This window comes from Hippopotamus amphibius, chromosome 9 (assembly GCF_030028045.1).
Source record: "Hippopotamus amphibius kiboko isolate mHipAmp2 chromosome 9, mHipAmp2.hap2, whole genome shotgun sequence".
NCBI lineage: Eukaryota > Metazoa > Chordata > Mammalia > Artiodactyla > Hippopotamidae > Hippopotamus > Hippopotamus amphibius.
Genome location: NC_080194.1, coordinates 83,286,382 through 83,309,237, shown reverse-complemented (window position 1 = coordinate 83,309,237; position 22,856 = coordinate 83,286,382). Strand labels below are relative to the sequence as shown.

The 22,856-nt window shown below is 42.3% G+C and overlaps 1 protein-coding gene across 1 annotated transcript in view; it reads right to left on the bottom strand.

Moving 5' to 3' along the window:
- The window catches only part of FEZ1 (fasciculation and elongation protein zeta 1), a 41,504-nt gene extending 22,720 nt beyond the window's left edge, over window positions 1-18,784 (bottom strand). The window contains exons 1-3 of the mRNA XM_057749804.1: window positions 18,596-18,784; window positions 12,583-12,938; window positions 5,802-5,901 (exon numbers count right to left, since the gene is read on the bottom strand). Of these exons, the coding sequence (XP_057605787.1) occupies window positions 5,802-5,901; window positions 12,583-12,893 (411 nt within the window). The 5' untranslated portion in view covers window positions 12,894-12,938; window positions 18,596-18,784. The remainder of the gene's footprint in view (window positions 1-5,801; window positions 5,902-12,582; window positions 12,939-18,595) is intronic.
- Window positions 18,785-22,856: the final 4,072 nt, after the last annotated feature.

Genomic DNA, 22,856 nt, shown 5'->3' with positions numbered 1-22,856 from the left:
ACATTGATCTATGTATGTACATAGATTTGTACATAGATTGTATGTATCTACAGATTTAATACAATCACAGTTGAATTTCCAGCAAGTTTCTTTGTACAAATTGATCAGGTGATTCCAAAATTTATATGGAAATGCAAAAGACCTAAAATAGCCAAAGTAACTTTGAAAAAAAAAGAACAAAGTTGAAAGACTTATGCTTTATGTCAAAACATTAATATAAAGCTACAGTAATGAATACAGCATAGTATTGGCATGAAGATAGACACATATATTATGAAACAGAATAGAGAATTCAGAGATAGATCCACATGTTTAGGTCAATTGATTGTCAGCAAAGGTGCCAAGACAATTCAATATGGAAAGGATAGTACTTCCAATGAATTGTACTAGAACAGTTGGATAGCCACACACATGAACCCTGACCTTAACTTCACACCATATACAGAAACTAACTTGAAATGGATCATAAAGTATATAAAAGCTAAAACTATAAAACCTCTAGGAGACTTAAGAAAACATCTTAGCCATCCCGGGCTTGGCAACTTCTTAAGTACTACACAAGAAGTGCAAACTATTAAACAAAAATGAATAAACTGGACTGCATCACATTTAAAATTATTTGTTCTTCAAATTTACTGTTAATAACACTAAAAGGTAATCTATAGATAAGAAAAAAATATTCGTGGGCTTCCCTAGTGGCACAGTGCTTAAGAATCTGCTAGCCAATGCAGGGGACATGGGTTTGAGCCCTGGTCCTAGAATATCCCACATGCCACGGAGCAACTAAGCCTGTGACCCACAACTACTGAGCCTGCGCTCGAGTCTGTGACCCACAGCTATTGAGCCCATGTGCCACAACTACTGAAGCCCATGTGCCTAGAGCCCGTGCTCCGCAACAAGAGAAGCCATCACACTGAGAAGCCCACACACCACAACAAAGAGTAGCCCTTGCTCTCCGCAACTAGAGAAAGCCCACATGCAGCAACAAAAAGCCCACATGCAGCAACAAAGACCCAACACAGCCAATAAATAAATAAATAAATAAATAAATAAATAAACTTATTTTTTTTAAAGAGAAAAAAAAAACAGCTTTATTGAGATATAATTAACATTCCATACAATTCATCCATTTAAAGTGTAATCTAAATTCAATGATTTTTGGGGAAAAAAATCTGATTCATAGGCCTAAGCAGCACCTTCCTGAGAATCTGTTTTTCTGCTTGGTTGAAACAGAACGAAATATTTACAATTTTGGATATTCTCTGTTTAGGCTAGGAGGATGGTACTATAGACTGCTAGCCTGTGAAGATTAAAAATGGAATTCAGGGACTTCCCTGGTGGCACAGTGGTTAAGAATCTGCCTGCCAATAAATAAATAAATAAGTTTATTAAAAAAAAAAGAAAATATTCATAAAACATACAACAGACAAAGGACTTCATCTAGAATAAGTGTGTTAAAATAATTAAACAAAGAGGCTATTAGACTGAGATGACTTTAATGCTTCAAGAGCCTCCTAAGCAAACCTAAACCTCTAATGCCTCAAGGTTACGAACTCAACCCAAAGGACAACCATTCAAGGACAGCCAACCAGGCTTTCCCAAATAATGCAACCACTCCAGCTACAACCAATCAGATCATTTCCTTCCTTTGCTTCCACCTCTTCTCTGTAAAAGTCCTTCCTCTAACTCCTGTCGATGGGGCACTCCTAACCACTTTGGGTTTGGGACTGTCTGATTTGAACATATTTTTGCTCAGATAAACTCTCAAAAATGTAATATGCCTCATTTTACTTTTTAACATGAGGAATTCTAATGACTCTATACTAAGAACACAAACAGCCCACTAAGAAAGCAGGCAGGAGATTTGAGCAAAGAATATGCATGGGTTGTGAATAAGCACATGAAAAGATGCTCAACATCATTTGTTACCAGGGAAATGCAAATTAAAATCAAAATAAGATACTATATATACCCACTCGAATGACTAAAATCAAAAAGGCTGTCCACACCAAGCAATGGTGAGGATGTGGAATAATCAGAGTTCTCAAACTGGAAAACAGTTTGGCAGTTCTTTAAAAAGTGAAACATACACTTACAATATGACCCAGATATTCCACTCATAGGATTTTACCCAAGAGAAACAGAGACATATGTCCACAAAAAGACTTACACGAGAATGTTCATAGATGCTTTATTTGCAATATTCAAAAGCTGGAAACAACCCAGATATCCATTAACAGGTGAATGAATAAGCAGATTATGGTATATCCATATAATGGAACACTACTTAGCAATGAAAAGGAATGAATGTAGATACATGCAATAAAATGGATGAACATCTAGATGATTACACTGAGTTTTAAAAAACAGAGAAAAAAAGAGCACATGCTGCACAATTCCATTTATACAAAATTCTAGAAAATGCAAACTAATCTATGGTGACAGAAGCAGGCTGTCTGAAGTTTGGGGGGTGAAAGGGAAGAGTGATGCACGTGCAGACATGCTCACTATCTTGATTGCGGCGATGGTTTCACAGACGTATACGTATGTCAAAACCTATCAAACTACACACTTTAACACGTGCTGTTTCCTGTATGCCAATTATCCTTCAGTAAAGCTGTGATTTGTGATTAAAAAAAGAAAACCAAAAAATGAAAAAAAAGAATCATACACCATGACCAAATTTAGTTTAATCTCAAGAATGCAAGGTTGATTTAACACTTGAAAATCAATTCATGTAATTCATCACATTGACATAATAAAGGAGAAAACTACATAATCATGTCAATAGAGGCAGAAAACGGAAATAACTCGTCTTCAGAGAAATAACAAGACAACATGCCACAATTTAAAGTCATGAGCTTCCAGGTCGAAAGGGCCCACAGAGAATCATTTACTCAAATGAAAAAATAAAGCTCACTCTAAGCCACATGACTGTAAAAGAAATGAGAAAGGAAAAAGAGAATATCTTAAAAGCTTCTAGAGAGAACCAAAAGAGAGTCACAAGCAAAAGACAAAGAATCAGAATGGATTTGGGGCTTCTTAATAGCAACTGAAAGCTGGAAGAAAAGAGAATGATGCCTTTGCGATTCTGAGGATATATTCGTCTGCAATCTAAACTAACTCTATCAAGTCAAACTCTCAATCAAGTGTATGATGGAAGAATAAAGACATTCTCGTCTATTCTAACAAATATATTACTCTCTACCCTTTCCCAAGAATATACTGAATTTTTTTCACCAGAACAAGGGAATATACCCAGAAATATAAAAATATGGCAGTCAGAGGACAGGAGAGAGAGGCAAGAAGAATTCCCAGGACAACAGCTATGTACTGCATCTAGAGTAAAACCAGACTGGTTTACAGCAGAAAGATGGAGGGTACCAGTTTGGATTTTTTTTTAATTGAATTGAAAGTTTATCTGATTTTTTGAAAACATATTATGAGATTTAGAGTTCACTGATAGTTTGGGGTTGAACTAATGATAGATATACAGGAAACTAAGCAAATGAAAAACCAAGGCAACTCTTCACTCCAGGTTAAACAAGAAGTTGTACAAGAGAGGAAATATTCTTATAGAACACTACGTGATTCAGCAAGAAACAGTATTTACACAGTTACACTAGTGGGCACATGTAATACTGTTACATGTAGACCAATTTAACTATAAATTGGTGACAAGGGGGAAGGCCAAGTGTGAGTATTTGAAGTCATGCAAAAGACTTAAATCTTATCTTCCATAATGGATAACAGCCAAAATTGTTCATTTTAAATAATCAAAGAAATAGCAACATAAACGTGTTATTTAGAAAATTGTAGATACCTGCCAAAAGAAACAGCTAAAAGAAATCAAAGTGTTTGCCTCTATGGAGCAAGGAAAGATAAGTCAGAGACTGCTGTTTGTATTTTTTGTTAAGTCTCATATTATTTTAAAAGTATTATTTGACTTTTAAAATTACATACATGTGTTACTTTGATTTTATAAAAGCAAAAATGACTCTCTTTGCAATCATAACCCTACAGTTTTTATAATACTTCATTAAATTAGTTACAGTCACAAGGACAAGCATGAACAGGTTTGGGAACAAACATAACTGATTCTTGGTAATGAACTAAGTAGAAGAAGAGATAAGAAGACTTGCTAGAGGGAAGCCAACCAGCCGTGTGCATGCCACATGCCAAGGGCGTTCGGTCGGCATGTTTTACAGAAGGAATACAGAGCACTGGTTACATAGCAAGTCGTTTAAACTGACCTAAGTGAAAAGAGCTTCTACTGTAATGAATCCAGATAATAAAGGAAGCTGAAATAAAAGACCCTTAATCCATCCACTTTTGCAACCGTGTCCTTTTTTCTGTGGGTTAAATGGAGAAAATTCTACAAGGAGTAGAGCTCAAGATCATCCTTCTCAGGGTCATTCAGTTTGCCCTGAAATATTAACCCTCTTGAGGGAAATCTGCAAATGAGGATAAAATAGAGTCCTTTTGAAAGGCAGGCTATCTCATATATCCTTTGGCTTAATCCACAAAATGAGTTGGAAAGGTGGCATAGAAGATAACAAAGTGAAATCTGCCTTTTGCACCATGACGGACCTGATTTCATTTCAGTAACGATTTATTCCATTATTGCCTATCTTCTCTTTTGCATTGTGGCTAAGTACTAAACACTATCCACATAAGAACTGCAAGAGAAAACAAGAGCTCGTGAGTTCAAAACAGGACCTGAGACATCCCTCATCTATGTTAAGTAGGGTGGTAGCAAATCTTTGTTTCAAGGTCTATTCTGCCCCCGTCAATGAAACCTTGAGATTTTGAGTATTTTGCATGGCTAACTATTAGAAGAATTAAAAAGGATATACAGCCACCTTTTCAACAAATCAGCCAACTGCTGATCTCTATGCTGTGCTATTTGGGGCAATGATCTGCAGAAATATCTCCTAGTAAAGGGAAATCTGGTCCTTGCTCTTCCTTGGCCTCAGTCCTGAGGAAGATCAGATCCATCCCCACCCTCATTTGCTGCACCCACAGGATTGTGACAGCCCTTCCTGATAAGACATTGTCAAGTTTCCTTCACAGCTGAAACGAGAAGACTAAGCAAGGTAGAAGCAGACTTTTAGCAAGGACAGAGCCATTATACGATTTACCTTTCTGTTTGTATACTCAGCTGGGAGGGGCAATTTGGATATTCTCAAAAGTCATGTTCCATAACCTGTGCAAGTCAACTCAAAATAAGTATTCTCTTTATTTTTTCGGAAGCCTGTAGGCTGCTTTCTTCTTTGGTATCAGTAACCACAGACTGTGACTCAGGTCCAGCCATGTAAGTGCCTGGTTGATTGAGTTTCATGAAGAATTCCTCCCCATTGCATGGCCACCTCACTGTTATCTAGGCCCCAACTCTGAGCTTGTCACAAGTCTGTCAATACTGTTTTTGATGGGATTGAATTGTTCACTTTAGATGGGAAATGCTGATTTTTTTTTTAACCATCATTATTTGAACACAGAAGAAGCCTGTGACACCCGCTCTCCTCTCTTACTTCAGACCACCTTGTTCTGCATGTTGTAGGACACAGATGAGCAGTAGAAGTGATCTGCATTTACATTTGCTACAATTCTTCCCATCACCTCATATACCCTTGATGTCCCCACTTCATCTTATTTTTCACTTCCTCCACAAATCCTACCTTCCCAGCAATGATGTTGAGCTTTGTTAAATAATGAGGAAGACTGTTGAGTTACTGAATGCTTTTTTAACTGGAATCCACAGCTCCTCAAGCCCTGTTAAGTTGGGGGCCCCAGAGAGGTACCTCGGTGTCAGAGCTGTTGCCATTCAGAGCCTCCATGTTTGGGTCCCTCCAGTCTTCTGAGAGTGAAGGGATGTAATTGTCTGTCAGAGCATCCCAAACCCTGTAAACAAAGAGAAGCTCTCATTAGCGCACATCTGTGGCTTGGCCCCGCCTGGAGGAAGGAAGAGCTGGGCCAGGGGAGGAGAGAGGCTTCTGTGTGTGCCAGGCTGAGATCATCTGCCTTCCAGTATGCAGGAGCGAAGCAGCTTAAAAACTGAATTTCAGGCACCACCAGGAGAGAAGGAGCCAAGAGAACGGACCTTGGCCGGGAGCTTTGGTGCCAAAGGTATTTGCTTAAGAGAAGAGGAATTTCTCACCATTGAGATACCAATGGCAGCATCTACAATGAAAACACCTCTGGCAATAGATAAACTGCCCCTGAAACTAAATCTGCCTCTCAACCAAATGGCTCCTGTCTCATGAACCTAAGAAATGTCCATGTTTCCTTTCTTATAGGCAGAGAAGAATGAGAGGGAGAGAAGGGGAGAGAGAGAGAGATCTGGGCAGATTTTCTGGCTGAATCTCATTAAGATCAGGGTCATCGTCTAGTTTATAAGTACAGCTGACCCTTGAATGGCAAAAGTTTAAACTGTGAGCATCCACTTATATGTGGATTTTTTCCAATAAATATTATAGTACTAATATTTTCATTTTACAGATCTTTATATTAACTAAGTGTGGGGGAAAGTATGTGTTCAATTAGAGATCACAGTATGTAGACTCAAAAGAATTAGGGTTTGAGTCCTGATTCTATTCAAACTGTTTCAGCTTCCTGCCTTTGTCATTTATCAATTCCTTTGTTTTTGAGGCAGAAACAGCAGGACATGAATTTTCAACTACACAGGGGGTCAGCGCCCCTAAACCCCCATGTTGTTCAAGAGTCAACTGTATTTCAATTTCAGATGCCTGCAATCCAAATGGTCAAGACTTAACTCCCTGACATCTAATGTAGGTAAGGGGATGATGCCAATGCTTTTAATGCTTACTTATTACTCAAAATGTTTTAGCAAGCCCAGGGTGGACTCTACAAGCAATGGAGAGTCTAAGTGTGCCCTGTGTCCATCATGGAGATTCTAAGGAAAATATATGAAAGGAACCAGTAAACACTCCACTGTCTACACAATTAGTTTTTAGTGGGGGAAGATGTGGTTCTCTTGATCACATATCTTTTTAAAGTTCTGATAAGTACCTTATAAGAAAGGGTAGTCTACAATTCTTTTTGCTTAACACTTATTTCAGAAAATTTTCTTTGGGAGAAAAAAAGTGGGTAGAGGGATTGAGGAAAAGCTTGAAGTCACAAACTCTCACACACAGGAAAATAAATAAATTAGTCAACACCAAGAGATTAATGTAAATCAGTAAACCAAGCTCCTAAAACAATGGATGCCATCCATGATATTAGGAATGAAATATTAGGTAACAAAATAATGAGGGCTTGGTGCATTCTCCTTCAGGTGCCTGCGCACGTCAAACATGAATGATATCTGTGAAACAAGCTGTAAGAAGGTACATTTTATTTAGATATACTAATATAAGGAGATAGCCATTTAAAAATAAGCAAGTATGTACCCACAGGGATCAAATTCAAAACGTGACAAAATATGGTGTAAGATGCTGATAAGATAAGTGTACATTATATATATATATATATATATATATATATATATATATATATATATCAAGAACAGACACTTGAAATCAGATACATAAAATGGAGAGGAGTGTTCTTAGCATATATAAAATCAGGAATGATATATATGGGTATACAAGCAAGGAGATTTTCCTAGTGCACAATGCATACAATTTGGTGATGAAACAAAAGCAACTCAGGAAAACACACTTTAATGGCACTGCTTTGCTTATCCACTTATTCATTTTTTTCCCAACAATTACAAGAAAGCACTTAGAGAGAGCCCATCAAGTGTTCATTAGACATCTATTCAGCAGGATTTCAGAGTCTACGTCTTAAACATGGGTGATAATCCAGTCTCCATCAAGCACTAGAAGAGATTCATTAATCCAGCTTACTTCTAAATCCAAGTCTCATTAGCATTAAAGCCAAGAAGCAAATATGATTTGCTGTCTCCAAGACAAAAGTCCCAGCAGCACACCCACTAGGAAGGTCAGCAGACAAGTCCTCTGTGCATCACTGCATTACACTCTCTGCCTCGAGAATGAACAACATGCATGCAGGCACTGACCTTCAGGTCAGACCCTGTAGCAAATGCCTGGAAAAATTAAATTCAGCAAAGCCCAAAACAGGCAGAAGCCTCGTTCCTCTCCTAGACAGGATGGAAGCTGGGATCTTGAACGAACTGCATACTTTCTAATGACCTTGAAACTGTTTACATCCTTAAAGTGACAACAGGAGACTCTCAAATGATTTAGGGTGGGATGATTTTTCTCACCTGAGCCTTCACTGACATACTTTGGATTTTATCTTCTAATTCTAGATTTTTAGTGACAATTCCCTAAACCTTTATCCCTCGGGATTTCAAGCCATCCTTTTTCTCTTTAGAGTTTTCTTCTTCCTTTCTGACGGACATACTTTTTATCCTTCAAGGTTCACAAGTAACCTTTAATAGGACGACTCTCATCTCTTTGCCATCACTTGCACACCCTTCCCATATACACTCAGTGCCCATTTAACAATAACAACCATAGCAGCCAACCTTACTGAGCATTTTCTACACACAAGCCAGGTACTATCCTAAGCTCTCTGTGATTAATTCATTCATTCCTCCCAACTCTATAAAGGCAGATACTGAGAAAAAAAACTGAAACAGAGAAGTTAATTAACTCAACCAAATTCACACAGCCAGTAACAACAGAGGTAGGATTTGAACCCAGGCAATAGAGCTACAGAGCCTATATTCCTACCTACTCAACTATTCCAATTCTTTATGAATTTTACGAGGGGCGTGGGCATCAGAACAACATGCCAAGCTCCAAATCACAACCGAGAACAGCAGTTCAGCAGCTGGCTCTGCGTGAGGAGTTTGTAACTACGTTATTCTGGACTGGTGCTTTCATCAATCTGTGAAAGGAGAAACGGCAAGGGCAACAGGGGTACACGCCTGCTTTCGGTCTACATCTCCGGCCTGGGGAAGGTTAAATGAAAGGCAAAGGAAGGCACACTGGCAGGCAGGCAGCCACGGAACAAAGAGCAGTGGGAGGGGAGAGCACAAAGCTTTCTTCGAGGGAGAGAATGGGACAGACTTTTCTCCCCAGAGAGGTTACCCATCCTATCCTAAGCAGGGTCCTTAGGAAGAGACATGTTTTCTGTCAGAGGTACCCTGGGTGGACTGTAAAACTCCACTTCCTGAGAAGCATCCTGCTATTTACTCTTATCTCAGGGAAAGGAGACCTTGAAAGCAATCCACTTTATCTTGCAGCAAAGAACTAAGATTAAACAGGTTCCCTCGATTCTTGTCATTACGCTGCCATGGCACCCAGGATCCAGTTTGCTCCCTCAGTCCCTATAATAACAGAAAAGCCTTTTCGTGTGCATATTTTATATCTTGGGCTCAGATACCTGTAGAAATGACTAAGCTATCTTTCACATGGAGGGCTAGGGATTTGGAAAAGGATGCTAGCAGAGGGTGAGCAAACCAAACAGAAATGGTTGGATAAGACACATATGCAAAAACCTGGGTCTGGAACTGGCAACATAACTAACAAGGCTACATCAATCCTGCTACACACACACACACACACAGACCGCTATATACCTATTCCGGACGATGTGGTAGACACCTTAAAGTGTTTATTAGAATTCCAACTTGGTAACATTTCCCTTAAGCCCCTCTAGGTGGCTACTGCCCTTGTCCAGTGTTTTATTTGTATCGAGTCAGGCCAATATCCACACTTAAATGCGTGTTGACACGCGTATACTTTTGCTGTTAATCTTAGGAATTATGAATTATTAACACACCAGTGACTTTGAACAATTTTTTAGATACCTTCAAATGCTTCAAGAGAATCCATACTATCTTTACCTTCCACATGGAGAAACTGAACCTCTGAGAAGACAATTAACTTTCCTAAAAATCGCAGCTATCTGTCGATTTTCCCTATCTGATTATTTGGTACTTACTTGTCTTCAACTTAAAGCATGGCTGACTACAGCCATGTTTATTTATCCCGCAAACTTGATTTTTAATATGACCTTTAACCCAATAATTCTATCAGAAGAACAGGAAACTGTCAGTGTTCTCACATGTTTGGCTCCTCTCTCTCCAGGGCTGACAGGGACCCCAGGGAAGGAGGAAGTGGGTGAAAGCTGACCATTCCCACTCCGTAGGCCTCCAGGTTCAGTATCTTAGGACAAAGGAAAGGGTGTTCCTACACATGCAGAGATTCTGGAATATTTTCTAAATTCAAAAACATTCATACATATTAACTCTCTTTTAATGCCTAGGACGTCCATGCCCTGACAAATCAGAGATAAGTTGACATCTCAGCCAATTCCCTTTAAGCCAAATACTTCCAAATGAAAACTAAAGAAATCAAAACTTCAAAGGGAATCACTTCCCCTGCTTTCTGATTCATGCTATCTTTAAGGAGGTTAGTTTGACCAAGAATTTCACTGTTTTTGTTGGAAGCTTCATTGTGTAGATCTAACCCACCCAAAACACTTTCAACTCATTGGTGGATGAAATTTCTAACTACTAAACCTAAGCAAGTGTATTAGAACACCAGAGCTGGGCCCAGGAGATTATTAACTGGGTTGGATATTAAATTATCTTTTTTCCTTTACCTCATCATAATTTTACAGTTGAAATAGCTGGGTATGTGCCCGTAAAACAAAGTGTGTACTTTGATTCAAATGTTTAAGTTGTAAAGCTTTAGATATCCTGAATGCCTAGAAAGCAGAGTGTTACTATTTCTCTTCCCAGATTCCTCCCACCACACTATCCCCAAATCATATTTTAGGAATTATTCAACCTTTGGTCATTTAGCTGAGGCAGTCAATGAGGCAGGCAAGTCAGAAAAATCAGGATAAGAGCAATAATCCCATGTGATGATAATCAACATTGAGTGGCCTCTGCTAATATGCTAGAAAGGAGTAAGAACCCACTCGCTGAGTCTCCATCCTTAATGAGGCAGAGCGGTGATTTGGACCGAGGAGAAATCATCTGCTGGAAACAAAAAGAATTTTCAGAGCACAGCCTGGGTGAGGTGAGAAATTACTTTCTTAGCAAGTCTTTAGCCCCGCTTCACCAAGATCGAGCTTGGGATGTTCCAAAGATAAGGACCCACGCAGTCAACTAGAGTTAAGTGATGAGCCCAAGGTCACACAGAGGGTTAGTGAGAGTGTGAAAATGACAGGTCACAGTCTTAGTGTCTCTAGTCCATTGCACCAGGCAATGGACTAGAGTAAAAGATACTCTGTAAAATAAAACCCCAGAGCCATTCTTTTTTTGACCTCAAGGAGTTGAGCAAACTATAACAGGCTCAGAATCTAAAAGAATCAGTTTGAAACTTAAAACTGAATTGAAACATGTAGCCCACTTTTACAATACTGGTCACCAGAGTGAAATGTTCTCTGTGACCATGCCTTCAGGCTCGCATTAATTAAAAACAAAAGAAGGAATGGAGTGGACCTAGAAATACATTAAGTGCATCTACGAGGCTAGCTAGTATTGCTCATCCAGGTCATTCAGTATTCAATATTCGTTCCAAAAATAGTATTTGATCACTTACTACACGCCATGCACTGAATTAGACATAATAATGAATAAGACAGACAGATATACAGCCCTTGTCTTCACAGAGAAGTCATCAAATAAGCAACTATCTGCCAAATACAATCAGGTTCAATCCTATAGGACAAACTTCTTCCCCCACTGACTTGTGGGCAACTTTTCCCACCCAAGCCCTTAAAAAGAGAAACCAAAAGTGCAGTTGCTTCAAACTGCCACTGCCAACTACTTGACATTTCTTGTGTGATCCCTAAAGAATACTTGATGCATATTTTATCCATATGGGGAATTTATGCCTATTTTTACTAAATGCCCTAAACACCTTTCTTTAACGTATTATAACAAATCACCCTCTTTTTCTCTTTCTAATCCCTCTTTGAACAGCACTTTTCTCAAATTACTTTTCTTGACTTCTGATAAAACCCCAGGAGGTGGCTAGCAAGTGACACAGGGAATCTGCATCATCAAAGGCCACTTCACCTGGTTGTCACCTGAATTTTGTCCAGGGTAACTCCCGGTACTCTCCGTTCAATGCGTGTGCTATCTTATTTGGATGTATCTTAACATTTATAGATAATTTTTCCAGTCCTGAGGGATTGTGAGCAATTTGGAGATTTTCACAATTCTGGTGTTTTGTAAAGCAAATTGTTCCAACAACGTAGATTCCTCCGTCACGGTTATTTAATTTTTTTCTGGTCGTTATCTCTAATATCTGGGTAGATTACCATGGATATAGAGAAAACTGAAGATAGACAGACCCCCAAATTTACCACGCTTCTGAATTTTGATTTTATATCTGGGAAACCTATTTCCTAAAAACCCTTTGTTCCTTTGTGGTTTCAATTTAAGAAAGCTCTGTGGGGAACTGTAAAGGGACATAACAGAACAGTGTCAACAGTTATCTGGGCACTGCCCCCCTGATAGAAAAATGTAAGTAATATTCTGTGAACCAGAGGACAGAAACTCATTCTATGTCAAGGAGCCCCAGACTCCAGGGCTCTAATCTGAGCCGAGACAGAGCAATTAAGATGCCTTACTCCTCATCCTGCAGGGTCTCCTCCTCCTCTTGGATCTGGAACTGGTTCTTCACGGGCGCTAGGTTCTCGGTCTTGGCATTGTAGTTCCGAAAGCAGACATTGAGCTTCTCATCAAATTCATTCACCAGGTCCTCCATGGACTTGAAGCTGATTATTTCGGAAGAAAAATTCTCAAGCTCAGAGAGGGAGGGGTCCTCTAGATGGTGGGGAGATGAGCCATAGAAACACCGTGGCTTCTCCTCCGGGTCCTCCGAGCAGCAGGGTCGAAGGTCCTCAAATTCTTCATCCAAACTCACCAGTGGGGCCTCCATTCTTGCACAGAAACAGGACAACTGCAAGGTTGAGGATTCGTTTATCTAGAAGAAATACACACGGTAATGTGAGTTTGGACTGGGTTTTGGTGCCAGCTCTGCTGAGGTGCTGTAATCACTTATTCCATTACTCTCTTCCCTCTGAAAACAAAGATTCCACGTTATTGGATCCATCGTTTCCATACTTCCTCACTGTTATACCCTTAAGGGGTTCAAATATCATTGTCAGTGTGAATAATGCTAACCTAATTAGCATACATTTTGGAGACACACCTGCTTCCAATTCCCTGCTCTGAAAAACAAAGCCTAATGGTTAAGCATGCAGCCCCCGGACCAGACTGGCTAGGTTTGCATCCTGCTCTGCCCCTTACCATCTGTGACCTTAGCAGTAACAACTTCTCTGTACTCCCTGTTATTCTTCTCAAGACAGAAATAGTAACAGGACTTACCTCAAAGGGCTGTCCTAAGGGTTAAAGCAGTAAACACAGGTAAGTGCTTTGAACAGTGCCTGGCAAAGATAATAAACATCAATGTTGGGCTTCCCTGGTGGCGCAGTGGTTGGGAATCCACCTGCCAATGCAGGAGACACGGGTTTGAGCCCTGGTCCGGGAGGATCCCGTATGCCGCGGAGCAACTAAGCCCGCGAGCCACAACTATTGAGCCCACATGCCACAACTACTGAAGCCTACGCAGCTAGAGCCCGTGCTCCACAGCTAGAGAAGCCACTGCAATAAAAAGCCCGAGCATTGCAATGAAGAGTAGCCCCCGCTCTCCGCAACTAGAGAAAGCCTGAGCACAGCAAGGAAAACCCAATGCAACCAATAAATAAAAAATAAAATTAATTAATTAATTTAAAAAAAATCAATGTTGTTCAATTTATGTTCTCTGTTATTCTTATTATTATTATAACTTACTGTTACCATAGGTCCACATCCTTAACTATGTGCTCTCAAAACTGGAAGTTTTTCATAACTTATTTGGTAGCAAAACCTGCCCTGACCTAAACACATTTGGCAACTAAACCTGATCTACATGAATATAGAGCTGTCTGTGGTTTTAATTTATCCCACTTAGTGTGTTTTGCTACAGAAATTTTAATTTTTTTAAATTATAGAGATTGCTGCCCCAGCCCTCAGGGGATGATATGCAGAATACGCACTCTATTACTGCCTTCCAAAATCTGAGATAATCTAAATTCTGAAACACGCCTGGCCCCAAGGGTTTTGGATAGGGCTTCATGGACCTGGATAATATTACTTTCATCAATAAATGATAGACTAATTAAACACTAATACAGGCTTTCAAACAAGCACCTGAGTTTTTCCCAGACACACAGCATATGTCTGGGACTAGAAAAATGGACTAAACGACCTAGTACCCTGGAAGAGACAGACCCAGATACTCATGTGCTCCAAAGCCCAGACTCCACAACCACCTTGGGCACTGCACCCCAGAAGGCTGTCCACTCAGGACATTTCCCAGCAGCTCTGGGTCCTCTTTATACGCTGCTTTCAGCTGCAATTTATCCATCTGTGTGCACGTCCAAGCCCTTCCCCAATTTTAATTTAAATTCCTCGAGGGCAGAGACATCCTCTGGATACCCTCCATGGTTTCTAGCACACACTGCCTGTGGCGAGGCAATCAATCATTGTGTGCTCACTGACAAACGATCTTCTGTCCCCCTCACACAGTTTTCGTTTCCCATTGCAGGCAGCACAAGCATTATTGTCTACCATACCCTTCTCTACTTACTCAGCTTCCTTCCCTTGAACACAGCAAGGCAACGGAACTTTTCCCTCCTATCTGTGTGATGACTGATCCAGTCAGATGCTTAAATTGGAACCACTACCCAAGGAGAACCAAATAGACAGCAAAAACCACGGCTTCTGTCCCAGGACTGCCATTCTCCACCTCTACCTACCAAACTAAAGCTGTAAAAAAGGGAGGCAGAGGGCATGCCAGGTGAAGACCCAGACAGTTCTTACTGGGATTTTACTGGGATTAGGTCAGTTACTACCACATCTCATCAAAACATATTCTGAGTATTTACAGTTTGCATGATAGGACCTCGGAATCAAAAATATATAAAAGCAGTAGTATGACAGCTTGGAAAGAACACAGGCTCAAGAGCCAACAGACCTGCCAATGGCTGGCTGAGTGACAGCATTGTGGGTCCTGATTTCCTCGTTTGTTAAAATGAAGGTGTTGGTATAGAGCTAATACCTCTAAAAGTTAATTTTAATAACACATTAACTTAATACTTTTAATTTTTATAATATATTTGAACAGTATATTTAATCTAATATATCCAAAATACTGCCATTTCAAAATGTAATCCATATTTTTAAATGTTGAGACATTTTACATTCTTTTTTCATACTAAGTCTTTGAAATCCAGTGTGTATTTTACATTCACAGTATGTCTCCTTGTGGACCAGCCACATTTCAAGTGTCCAATACCCATACATGGCTAGAGGCTACCATATCAGACAACCCAGCTATTAATCAATACACAACTAATTGCCAACTAGAGGCTCTTCACCTGTGGTTGACAGACCCCTAAGGGCTCTTTGAATATAACCATATTTTATTTTATGCATTTAAAAGCATAGTCAGAGAAGGATTCTTTCTCTACATTGCTAAGGTGGCCCATAGCACAAAAAAGATAAGGAATCCCTGAGTGCCAAAAAGTGAGTTTAGAAAAGCTGACTGAATGCAATAGAGAGTAAGGAAGGTTTTACTAACAAGGGATTTGTGTTGAGGGAGAAAGGACTCTGATGGTTAAGTGCCAGGCCCCAGGTTCCAATCCTGTTCCTATTACTTCCTAACTGTGAGACTTTGGGCAAATTGTAAGCTTCTCTGACTCAACTTCCTCATCCATAAAAATAGGTTTAAAATAGTACTTATATTGGAGGTTATTTTGTGGAGTAAATGAAATAACCTTTGAAGGGCTAAGCACAATGTGTGGAATACATGAAGTACCCAATAAATGTCAATAATGTTAAGAAAGCAAGGAAAACTTAGTTACATGGAAATGTGGGGTGAGAGTACCTCAAGTAAAAGAAAACCTACCCTTGCCATATTTCCTGTGTGATGCTTCAAAATGCTTATCAAATGAGAGAGCTATTGCTAAATGAACGTTATCATCTTTTTAACTAAGGCACCCCTGCTATTTTTTTTCCTTTTAAACTTTTTATCTTTTTGAGAAAAGAACTGTTCTAGATACAGGATCTTGTTCCCTGACCAGGGATCAAACCCAGGCCCCCTGCATTGGGAGCATGGAGTCTTAACTAACGGACCACCAGGGAAGTCCTCTCCCACCCTGCTATTTTCAATTCATGTGGTCAAAGCCTCTCAGATCACTGGTTCCATTTCAGAGAGACATGAAAGCTGACCAGCTGGTATTACAGATATTTACACTTCCTTTAAATCCATACTCTTCTTGGAGGGGACAAGGGAGATGGTGTGAGAAGGTGATACCAAGGAGGGTGCTGATTTGAAACAGCACAATGTATACCATTAACCAGTAACAAGAGGGCTATCCAATCGGAATCTAGGACTACGATTGAGTTTTGAGTGTTGGCAACAAGGAATATTATTATGAAAGCACCTATCCTCAGCCCAGGCTCCAGAGGAAATGGATTCACCTGGAAGATTATAAATGAAGAAACGGATATCACAGCTCTAAATTTCAGAAGTGTGATCGTTTGAAGAATCCGCAGTATACCCCGATTTCTTTTAATCAACTCACTCACTACCCAGGAGCCAAGAAGCTCTGCATGAACGACTAGCTGGGGATGAAGCTAAAACTGAGAGCCTACATTGAAATCGAAGTCACTTGACACCGAAACTGAGCCCAGACTTTGTAGAAAGAGCCCAGGCTGTGGCAGAAGAGGTGAGAGCCAGGCATATGACTGGCCTCTCCATGGCCTCAAGGAGGGGTCTCAGGGTTGGGTCTGGCAGTCCTTCTTAAATGGTGCCCTTCTCTCCTTTTGCTCTTCTTTCTTGGTGGGATTCCTTTGCCCCCCAAATGAGATGCCCTACTCTTGCATCCTGGCAAGCTTGTTCCTGTCTTAAGTCTCAGCTCATTTCAGAAGCCTCCCCCTCTTAAAAGCTAGGGTTAATTCGATTGAGAGCTTATCCTCTTTCTCTATGCTTCCAAAATCAATTTGGAAAAAAAAAATACATGAAGAATGGCAGAAAGAAGGAACCATAGGAGGGTGGTGTTGTCTTTTTCTCTTTATCATAGAACAAGAGTGCAGGATGATAGTTTGCTTACGTCCTATAATCTGTTCCATTTATTTTGGCTCCCAGTGGATGGTGTAATTTGGAAAAGAAAAGATGGCTCATAGCTTAACAGAGACCCAGTAGAAAACACAGGGTAAGCCTCTCCTGCAGCACAATGATACACAGTAGCTGCAGCTCCGGGCTGCAGTAGCATTTCCTAGCGCCCGCTTTGCTGAGCAGAGCAGCAGAGAATTGACCATGCCTCCCCTGCTGGGCCTCTGCATCTCCACACAGGCCCCATTCCATCTCCCCTTCTTCCCACTACTTACTCCAGAGATGAATTGATTCCATGCCCACCCCCTCCCCCAAACCATCCCTAAAACTGTCCTCCATTGACCCACCTTCGCTTTCCACTGCTCCTCAGCAAAACCCAGTCAGTGCACATGTTCGTGCCAGCTGCATATTTTGACGGAAAGAGAGTATTTCACCGCACAGAAATCAGCAACCCCTTTGTGGCTCTGCTTCCCCCCTACCTCCTCCCCCTGCTGCTCCATTCACCCTCATCTCACATCCCCCTCCCCCGTCTGTTGGGGTGAAGAAAGGCTCCTCCAAGTAGCACAATGCCTGGTGCTCCAAGAAAGCCGGGCGCATCCCGCGCAGGCCGCGCACATCCTCCACGGCCACGGCCCTTTTAGCCAAACAAGACCGGGACATGGGAGCGGAGGGGGTCAGGAGGTGTCGCGGCGAGGAGGAAAGGGATAGGCAAGGGAGAAGAAGAGAGGGCTGTGATGTACCCCCTGGGGCTGTGTCAGATGCGCTCCCAGCCCCAGAGGCCCTGGGCCCACAGGAGGGCAGCGCGCCCCCACTACCATCACACTCGTCCTTTCTCCGACCTGTTCGTGGTAAAACAATCGCTCTGCCAGCGTCTGCGGCAGCTGCCAGCGGTTCTGACACTGCAGGAATGTATGGTCCTGGGAAAAGGCTCGGCATCCTAGGGAGGGGCACGGGCGGGGTGCGGGGTCAGGTTCTTAGAGGCAGAGATGATTCTGGGGCGTTTAAGGGAGCCGGACCAGATAACGGTCCTGGGAAGAGGTACCGACCCTCTGCTCCAGCACCATCCGGCAGCGTTCCCTGCCTCCCCCAGCCCGCAAATCGCGCTGCCTCCCCCCCCCACACACACACGCCCCGTTGGGGGGTCGAAGCTCTGATGATGCTTAAAGTGCCCATCATCCCGTATCTCCCGGCCCCTGCTGCGTCCGCGCTACTCTCCTGTGAAGGGCTGGGCTGGAGGACGACGGCCTCCAGGCTCTTCCTTTCCGATTCCGGGATGGGACGGGATGGGGTGCGGAGCTTCGGCGCCCCCAGACCTGCCGGCCGGAGCATCCCAAGTCGCGAGGCTTCCGTCACCACCCGCGTCCACCCCCCACCCACGGCAGTGGGTCGGTCTGGACTAAGGTCGCCCCCCGCGACGGCACCTGTGCGGGTCCTGGCGGAGGGAGGCGGATCGCGGGACTCAGCTGGACACCCCCATCCACGGGCCACGGCGAGCGGCCGGAGCGCAGCGCAGTGACGGGCACAGCGGCAGTGGCAGCGGCGAGCCAGCGAACGCTCCCCCTGCAGCTCCGCCGGCGCCCGGCTCCGCTCCCCTCCTCCACCCCGCCCCCACCGCCCCCTCCCAGAGCTCGTGCCCGGACTCCGGGGGCGCGCCCGCACCGGGCACCCGCCCAACGGGCACGCGCAGGACCCGGACGTCATCTTCTCTTCAACATTCCTAGCCTTCTTTGGTGCATGTGGCCTGCCTTTATTAATATTTATGAATTACTATTTCTCCCCCTTTTAGCACTGGCCTTTCTGCATCCCTCATGAATATTCAGAAGCTCAAGATGTGTGCTTACAATAACTCCCAGTGTGGATTTCTCACAGGGAGGCCCTGACACTGTAGCTTCTCCTTAAAAGCATAGGCGGGTGGCCGAGTGGATGGGCAGGCGGATGTCCGCAGACACACTCAAAGACCTCCCTGGACTTTCTGGACTCCCCGTTCTACTCTGCTGGGGGCTGGGGTGAGCAAGTGAAAGGATGCCTGCCACGCCAAACCGGGTTCAGACCTCGAGTCAAAAGTAATAAATGCTTTTACCACCCAAAGATGCAGGGTGGGGGCTGGCTCCAGGCCGAGAAAGCTGCAAACGTTTCTACTATCTATCTGCAGAACTTTTTCATGGGTCCCAAACCGAAACTCTGTTCGGGTTGAATATTAACTCCCCATTCCTTCTTCTCTGCAGCCCTGGTAACCACCATTTTACTTTCTGTGTCAATGAATTTATTTTAAGTACCTCTTGTAAGTGGAATCACACAATATTTGTCCTTTTGTGTCTGGCTTATTTTCCTTAAAATGCTTTCAGGATTCAATCCATGTTGTAGCATGTGGCAGAATTCCATTTACATTTCCATTTTAAGGCTGAGTGATATTCTATCATATGTATATAACACATTGTCTCTACCCGTTCTTCCATCTATGGACATTTGGGTTGTTTCTGCCTTTTGGCTATTGTGAATTATGCTGCTATGAATGTAAAGGTACAAATTCCAAGCAACATTTTAAAAAAAGCATTCTATCATCTGTTCTAGAAGCTGGGAAGGTAAAAATGCAGGCCTGCCTTCAAGAGGTACAGAGTTTAGTGCACTGATTTCTGTACTCTGCTACTTGGGAGGAACCTGTAATGGGTTGAATAGTGTCTTCCCCAAAATGTATATCCCACCCAGAACCTCAGAATGTGAACTTTTTTGGGAACAGGATCTTTGCAGATGTAGTTACTTAGTTAAAAGGAGGCCATACTAGATTATGGTGGTGCTAAATCCAATGACCAATGTCCTCATGAGAAGAGAGGACACGGAACTTCCCTGGTGGTGCAGTGGTTAAGAATCCGCCTGCCAGTGCAGGGGTCATGGGTTCGATCCCTGGTCTAGGAAGATCCCACATGATGTGGAGCAACAAAGCCCATGGGCCACAACTACTGAGCCTCTGCTCTAGAGCCTGCGAGTGACGGCTACTGAGCCCACGTACTCTAGGGCTTGCATGCAACAACCACTGAGCCCATGTGCTACAACTATTGAAGCCACCGCGCCTAGAGCCAGTGCTCTGCAACAAGAGAGGCCACCGCAATGAGAAGCCCATACACCGAAATGGAGAGTAGCCTCCGCTCACCACAGAGAAAGCCCATGTGCAGCAACAAAGACCCAGTGCAGCCAAAATAAATAAGTTAAATAAATAAATAAATAAGGACACAGAGAAACAGGAGAGAAGCTACATGATGATGGAGGCAGAGATTGGAGTGATACAACTACAAGCCAAGGGAAACCAAAGATTGCCAGGAACCTCCTGAAACCAAGAAGAGGAAAGGAAGGATTCTTCTCTAGAGGCTTCAGAGGGAGCATGGCCCTGCTGACACCTTGATTTTGGACTTCTAGCCTCCAGAACCATAAAACTATAAATTTCTCTTGTTTTAAGCCATCCAGTTTGTGGTAATTTATTACAGCAGCTCTAGGAAACTAATATAGATTTTGGTGGTGGGGTGCTGCTGTAACAAATATTTTAAAATGTGGAAATGGCTTTGGGATTGGGAAAGAGGTAGAGACTGAAGAATTTTGAGGCGTATGACAGAAAAAGCCTAGATTGCCTTGAAGACACTGTTGGTAGAAATATGGGTTAAAAATTCTGGCAAAGGCTCAGAAAAAAGAGAAGAGTTGTCAAGAAATCTCCTATGGCCACAGAGTATACACATATTGTCATGAACAGAAAGTTGCTAGAAATATGACTGTTAAAGGTGCTTCTTGTAATTATGGTCTCAGATAGAAATGAGAAACATGTTATTAGTAACTGGACAATAGGAAGTCTGGTTATAAAGTGGCAGAGACGTCTTTTGCTGTTGGGTGGCAGGTAGACTTAAGCAGTGAAACCTAGAGATTTAGCTGAGGAGATTTTTCAAATGTGGAGGATGTGGCCTGGTTTCTGCCTGCTGTTTATGGTAAAATGCAGTGAGGAATGATGGCCTGGACCCACTTGACTCCTAAGCATCAAATTGCATGTAAAGTTTCTGAGAATTTTATACGAACAGAAACACTGCCAGCCTGGACTAAAAGATACAGTGATGGGACACAATAAAGGAAAACTGTTAGACTTCTGAAATTTCACATGCAGGAAACAGGCTGATAGAGGTATTCCACTGCAAAGGTTATCCTTGAAAGAAAAAAGGAAAAATGACTCTGAGGGCAGGGCCACTGCCCCAGTCCAAGAGGATGGAGCTTTGAGCCATGAAGGATTATTTTCAGTCCTTGAAACTTCACGGAACTTGCCCTGCTGGGTTTTGAGCTTGCTTTAGGCTAGTAATCTCTTTTCTTCTTCCATTTTCTCCCTCTCTGAGTGGGAATGTCTATCCTATGTCTGTCTTGCCATCGTATTTTGGAAGCAAATCAGTTTCACAGGTCCACAAAGGGAGAGGAATTTTGCCCTAAGATATATAGTACCCAGAGTCTCACCCATATCTGATTTACATGATGAGATTTGGAACTTGAGTTGATGAGATTTATAGTTAATGTTGGAATGGGTTAGGACTTGGGAATGTTGGGAATGGAATGAATGTATTTTGCACAGGGGTGGACATGAATGTTGGGGGACCGAAGGGTAGACTCTAGTGGGTCAGATAGTGTGCCCCCAGAATTCATGTCTACCCATATCATAGTGCATTTGGGCTGCCATAACAAAGTACCACAGACTGGCTGGCTTAGAAACAACAGACATTTTTTTCTCAGTTATAAAGGCTGAAAGTCCCAGATCATAGTGCCAGCATGGTAGGGTTCTGGTAAAGGCCCTCTTCCAGGTTGCAGACTGCCCACTTCTCACTGTGTTCTCATATAGCAGAAGGGGCTTAGGGATCTTTCTAGGGCCACATTTATAAAGACAATTCCATTCATGAAGGGTTCTACCTCATTCATGATATTTCCCAAAGGCCACACATCCTAATACCATCATCCTGGGCATTAGGTTTTCAGCACATGAATTTGTCAACCATTCAGACCACAGCAACCCCAAAGTTCAGAATATGACCTCATCTGGAAATGGGGTCTTTACAAATGTAATTAGTTAAGATGACATCATACTGAATTAGGGTGGGCCTGAAATTGCAGATTTGGTGTCATTGCTAAGGCAGTCTTAAGAAACAAATCCATAACCCTAGAAGAATTAAATAAGATAATTCAACATTCAACATACACTAATACTTCCCATGTGCAATCCGTGTAAAGCTTTGGCAGAGGACCTAGTGTATGGTAGTGCTCAATAAATGCGGCTTGTGTGTTGTTAGGAGTTCAAGAACTTCCTTAGGGCTGAGAGGTGGAGCTATTCCCACCTCACCAACTCTCTGATCAGAGTAAGTCCAATTTTATTTTATACATGCTCAGAGTCCTTAGAACTTTAAAATTTCTCAATAAATGATACTCCCAGTGAACAAAGGTATACATGCTTTAAAGAAGATATAAAGTGTTTTAAACAAAACTCTATGATTGCTCTGTGATCGTGGGGAATAGAGCAGGGGGTTTGCCCAAAAGGTCACCTAACTTAGACCAGGGGTTCTCAAGCATTTTGGGCTCGGGGATTGTCATTGGGTAGGGGCTGTCCTGTGTGCTGTAGATGTTTAACAGCATCCCTGGCCACTAGATGCCAGTAGAAACACCCCAGTTGTA